This window comes from Pelmatolapia mariae, linkage group LG16_19, assembly GCF_036321145.2.
Source record: "Pelmatolapia mariae isolate MD_Pm_ZW linkage group LG16_19, Pm_UMD_F_2, whole genome shotgun sequence".
Classification (NCBI taxonomy): Eukaryota; Metazoa; Chordata; class Actinopteri; order Cichliformes; family Cichlidae; genus Pelmatolapia; species Pelmatolapia mariae.
In genome coordinates this window covers 30,836,280-30,842,279 of record NC_086241.1, presented here as the reverse complement: position 1 = coordinate 30,842,279, position 6,000 = coordinate 30,836,280, and the positions used below count along the sequence as shown (strand labels likewise).

The 6,000-nt window shown below is 45.9% G+C and overlaps 1 protein-coding gene across 2 annotated transcripts in view; it reads left to right on the top strand.

Moving 5' to 3' along the window:
- The first annotated feature begins 1,599 nt into the window (after nt 1–1,599).
- The window catches only part of pde1a (phosphodiesterase 1A, calmodulin-dependent), a 50,536-nt gene continuing 46,135 nt past the window's right edge, over nt 1,600–6,000 (top strand). The window contains exons 1-2 of one of the 2 annotated variants that reach the window (XM_065472121.1): nt 1,600–1,799; nt 1,891–2,803. In XM_065472121.1, coding sequence (XP_065328193.1) covers nt 2,073–2,803 — 731 coding nt within the window. In that variant the 5' untranslated portion in view covers nt 1,600–1,799; nt 1,891–2,072. Of the gene's footprint in view, nt 2,804–6,000 lie in introns of both variants that reach the window. The other variant, XM_063499405.2, reaches the window with a different exon arrangement.

Below are 6,000 nucleotides of genomic sequence, written 5' to 3'. Positions count from 1 at the left end.
CAAGGAGCTACTTATTACTTTCTTTACCTTTTAACATAGGTATCTGTACTTCTACTTAAGTACAGAATTTGTTGCACACTATTACACAATCCACCAAGCAGTTTTGGTGCCTGTGGTGGAGACTAGTGCTCTTTTGAGGTGATCAATGTTTGCTTTCTAAGTAGCTCTTTAACTTGCTTGGCATGTTGAGACCAAGAAGCAGCCAAAAGGGTTGGTGAAATTTCCAACTTGATTTAACATACATTGTACATCCATGGGGTGGCTGTAGCTCAGGAAGTAGAGCAGGTCACCTACTTATCGGAAGGTTGGTGGTTTGATCCCCTGGCTTTTCCTTGTGCAAGATACATCGGTGAATGTGTGTGAATTTCGTTAGAAAAGCACTCAGTTTAGAGTCGGTGAATGTGGCATGTTGTATAGTGCGCTTTGAGTACTCCGGGAGAGTAGAAAAGCAATCCATTTACCATTGTGGCTAGACCTCTGCTTGATTATATGGTTAGGTATGTCACATTATATGAGGGTATTTTGCCGACTATTTGACCATGACCAGAAACTTTGATCTATCGTGATCACATAATTGCCACTGGAACATTTTTTTTTAGGAAAATTGATGTGGATAACAAATTAAACGTGAATTCATAATATTTGATCTAATTACACTAATGCTATACAGTTATTGCAAAATCCCATGTCACATCTGGCCATGGGATTTTGGCCTCCTCCTCCAGGAAACCGTTTGGGAACCTCTGTTCGAGATATTATATTGTGGCGTGGGTGTGGTCTCTGGCCGGCTGCAGAGGAGGGGTGACGCAGTGAGCTCCCGGGGCGGCGCAGGGGCGGGGTGAACAGGTGTGCTGAGAAGTAAAGGTGATTGTCACTCTTTATATGTTCGCAGTGACAGTCGGAGGCGGAAGAGCGGACGTGACAGCAGAGAGCGGGAGTGACTGTGTCCCAGTGAACCTAAAATCACAGTATTAATAAAAGTATTGCTGTCCCCACACCTGTGTCCCGTGGATGCTTTACAGGACAAACGTTACATATATATACTGCACCTTTAAACTTAAGGGCCACTCAGAAACATGTCCTTACATTTGTGTGGCTAAAGACAGAGGATAAATTGCTGTTTTTAAAGTTTACAGAGCTTCAAAATCTTACTTCCATGAGGAAATTATGGCTGTAATAATCATTTCAGCCTCTAGAGGGAGCCATTAGCACTTTACACCGACTGTGTGATTGTACCACTTGACTGGAGAGGATTTGTGACTCTCATTTTCAGGAACATTACATCATCATTGTTTAAAAACAACACACACACACACACACACACACACACACACACACACACACACACACACTCTCTCTCTCTCTCTCTCACTGTACAGTCTTTCTGGCAGGCACTGCGGGTGAGTGAGGGGAGGACAGATTAATGTGCCTCTTTGCTGTTTGTGTCTGAATAGAGCATAAAGTTATGTGCATTTGAATTTGGGAGGGGGTGAGGTGGAGGAGAAGGAGGAGGAGGAGGAGGGCAGTCTGTCGGCTGCAGAATTCCATCACTCTTGGCAACCGTTGTTGGGTTACCACGGAAACGCACTGCAATGTTCTCTGCTTCTCTTTTGTCCTCCTCCATCACTCCTCTCTCTCTCTCTCTCTCTCTCTCTCTCTCTCTCCCTCACTCTATCCCATCTTTATTGCTGGTCGGCTTCCTCCTTGCGTTGCTACGGCGATGCTCTGGGACATTCAGTGGGATCATTTTGTCACTGCAGTGTCGGCGCACAGAGCTGACACTGCGCTCCGAGATCTCTGTGAGACGTGTTTTGTTGTTTTTGCTCTCCCTGTTTTGTCTCCTCCTGAATTCTCGTGACCTTTAACCCCTCCACTTCTCTTACCAATCAGTCCGAAATCAGCGATTTGGACTGGCCGGGCTCGTCAGGTGACATCACAGAAAGTTGGATGAAGTTTCGCTGAACTGAAGGCTCCGATCAGTGTTGATGTTTTCACGACTCTGTCGGACTGAGAGACGTCCGGACACTTCACAGAGACTGAACTCTGCTCGGTGAGCTCTGCCACAAACCGAGATGAACGAGGACGCGGAGGAGGCGCAGCTGCCTGAGAAGTTGCTGGAGGCTGAGGAGCAGGAGTTGCAGCAACAGGAGGGAGAACTTGAGATGGAAGAAGAAGTGAAGGACCAGGAGGGAGAGGGAGAGAAGGAGCAGGAGGAGGTCCATCCGCTGGAGGAAGACCTGGAGGAAGAGAAAGTGCAGCAACAGGATGGAGATACTGAGGAGGTGTATGGGCAGGAGGAAGAGCTAGAACAAGAGGAGGTTGCGGCGCATGAGTGGGAAATGCAAGAGAAGGTGGAGGAGGTTCTGAAGCAGCAGGAGGACGGGCTGTCTGAGCAGATGCTAAAGCCAGAAGGGGAACAGGGGCATCAAGAGGAGCAGGTACAGGAAGAAGAGCAGGAGAAGGAGGAGGAGGAGGTAGAGCTCAAAGAGGTGCAGGAAAGTGAGCTACAGCACCTTGAAAAGGAGGAGGAGGAAGAGACTGAGGAGATGCAACAAGAAAAGGAGGTGCAGGAAAGTGAGGTGTTACAACAAAAGGAGGAGGAGGAGGTAAAGCAGACTGAGGAGCTGCAGCAACAGCAGCAACCTCGAGAGCAGGAGGAGGAGCAGGAGGAGGTGCAGCGTGAGGAGATGTCACGGACTGAGGAAGAGCAGAAGGAGCAACAGCAGTCTGAGGAGGTGCAGGACTTTGGGGACGCTCTGGAGCAGAATCACAACAACCAGGTCCTGATCCGGCTCAGAGGAATGTGAGTAAACACAGATCACGCAGTCAGCTGGCTGATGATGTAATGTCAGTGTGTTGATGCAATAGCACTATCGATAATTGGTGATCACGCTGTGAGGATCCGTGAGCTGCTGTTAGACTGACAGCCTCAGGGACGGCATCAGTGCGGTCGACCGGTTGCCTTGGTGATGCTGGCACGGACCGACGATGGAGGGGAAGACGAATGACAGAAAATGAGCGGGGAACGGTGGGCGTGCAACATCACTTAACACGGGAGAGAGAGCGCGTGTATGTGTGTGTGTGTTTGATGAAGTCACAGCTTCTCGTCTGTCTGTCTGTCAGATATTTTCTTAGCGGCTGACTCCTACGCTGCAGCGGAACAGCCTCGCCACATCTGTTTGAATTTGAGGCGATCACACACACACACACAAAAACAAATCAAAAGCAGCAACAACAACAACAAAACAGAGCCCAGCGTGCTTTTTTTTTTGATTCTCCATTGTTGCCATGGTAACAACTGAGCGTTGCGATGCAGCAAACTCTCAGCAAAGAAAGACACATCAGCAGGGAGATGGACGAAGACAGAGACAGAGATGAAGGCAGGGCATGCGAACACAAAATGTTTGAATGTCCTGTTGATGCTTCAGTCTGTTTACATGTGAATTACAGCCTCATTCATCACACTACACTCATCATCACTCACGGATCCTTTCTTTGACAAATCTGACAACACACTTTGAAATGCTCCCAAACTGAGCGTTTCAAACCAGTGAATGCCCTGTAGGCATGATGCAATGAATCCTAGTAGTCCAAGTAAGGATTTTAAGTGACTGCTGTTTAAAGTTGCCAAATTGAAATATGTACACTTTTGTTTTAGATGTGTAAATCGTCCATATAACACACAGTAAACATTTTTATTATTGTAATATATAAAAAAAGCTATGTGTTTAACCACATCTTTGCTATGGCAAGAACTGCAACTCACAACAGGAAGTTGCTGATTTGAGCCTCCTGTTGAGCTGTGATGAGTTTGTATGTTCTCCCTGTGTGGCTTTTCCTCCTTGTCCAAAGACATGCATGTTAGGCTAACTGATGACTGTAAATTGCGCCCCTTGGTGTGAACATAAGAGCTGGCAGTTATCTGTCAGTCTGTTTTTATGTATTACGACATAAGATACATTTTCTACTTCTTACTAGATGTTAAAATGAGGTAAATTCAAGCTCAAATGAACAGCAGCACAAAACATGTCACACAGTGTCGCTGCTGTTTTAACAAAAGCCAAAATTCAGTAGCTTTTAGAATCACTCTTCTTTACCATACTCTTTCAGTTCACTGAAGTTTCCTGGCACAGTTTTGATTATAACCCTTCTGCAGACGGTGGCTGAGTAGCCATTGCTGTTATACTTTTTTGAAGTCTGCCTCCACAGGCCCATGTGCAGTTGTCACACTGTATTGTAAAGTCTATGTGGATGGGTACACACGGTCTCAAAAACACTGGCAGGCATTCAGACACAGACCTTCAAACTGATTATCTGATGATGGAATTTCCGTCACTCTGACCTGAGCGGACCTGAGCAGGCTCACGGATGCGGAAAGTATAATCAAAGCTTAACGCTTCAGCTGCAGCATTTCAATCAGGCTGAGCTCTGGACTTTGACCGGGCCTTTGCAACACCTTGATTCTTTTTGTTTTTAGTCATTTTATTGTATAGGGTGGGCCATTTATATGGATACACTGTAATAAAATGGGAATGGTTGGTGATATTAAAGTCCTGTTTGTGGCACATTAGTATATGTGAGGGGGCAAACTCCTCAAGATGGGTGGTGACCATGGTGGCCATTTAGAAGTCGGCCATCTTGGATACAACTTTTGTTTTTTCAATAGGAAGAGGGCCATGTGACACATCAAACTTATTGGTAATGTCACAAGAAAAACAATGGTGTGCTTGGTTTCAACGTAACTTTATTCTTTTACGAGTTATTTACAAGTTTCTGACCACTTATAAAATGTGTTCAATGTGCTGCCCATTGTGTTGGATTGTCAATGCAACCCTCTTCTCCCACTCTTCACACACTGATAGCAACACCGCAGGAGAAATGCCAGCACAGGCATCCAGTATCCGTAGTTTCAGGTGCTGCACATCTCGTATCTTCACACCATAGACAATTGCCTTCAGATGACCCCAAAGATAAAAGTCTAAGGGGGTCAGATCGGGAGACCTTGGGGGCCATTCAACTGGCCCACGACGACCAATCCACTTTCCAGGAAACTGTTCATCTAGGAATGCTCGGACCTGGCACCCATAATGTGGTGGTGCACCATCTTGCTGGAAAAACTCAGGGAACGTGCCAGCTTCAGTGCATAAAGAGGGAAACACATCATCATGTAGCAATTTCAAATATCCAGTGGCCTTGAGGTTTCCATTGATGAAGAATGGACCCACTATCGTTGTACCCCATATACCACACCAAACCATCACTTTTGTTGTTCCAACAGTCTTGGAGGGATCCATCCAATGTGGGTTAGTGTCAGACCAATAGCGGTGGTTTTGTTTGTTAACTTCACCATTCACATAAAAGTTTGCCTCATCACTGAACAAAATCTTCTGCGTGAAATGAGGGTCCTGTTCCAATTTTTGTTTTGCCCATTCTGCAAATTCTGTGCGCCAATCTGGGTCATCCTCGTTGAGATGCTGCAGTAGCTGGAGTTTGTAAGGGTGCCATTTGTGAGTAGCTAATATCCGCCGAAGGGATGTTCGACTAATGCCACTCTCCAGTGACATGCGGCGAGTGCTACGCTGTGGGCTCTTGCTGAATGAAGCTAGTACAGCCACTGATGTTTCTTCATTAGTGACAGTTTTCTTGCGTCCACATTTTGGCAAATCCAACACTGAACCAGTTTCGCGAAACTTAGCAAGCAGTTTGCTAACTGTAGCATGGGAGATGGGTGGTCTCGTAGGGTGTCTTGCACTGAAATCTGCTGCAATGACCCGTTTACTGCGTTCACCAGATATCAAAACAATTTCAAAGAGAAACTTGTAAATAACTCATGAAAGAATAAAGTTACGTTGAAACCAAGCACACCATTGTTTTTCTTGTGACATTACCAATAAGTTTGATGTGTCACATGGCCCTCTTCCTATTGAAAAAACAAAAGTTGTATCCAAGATGGCCGACTTCTAAATGGCCACCATGGTCACCAGCCATCTTGAGGAGTTT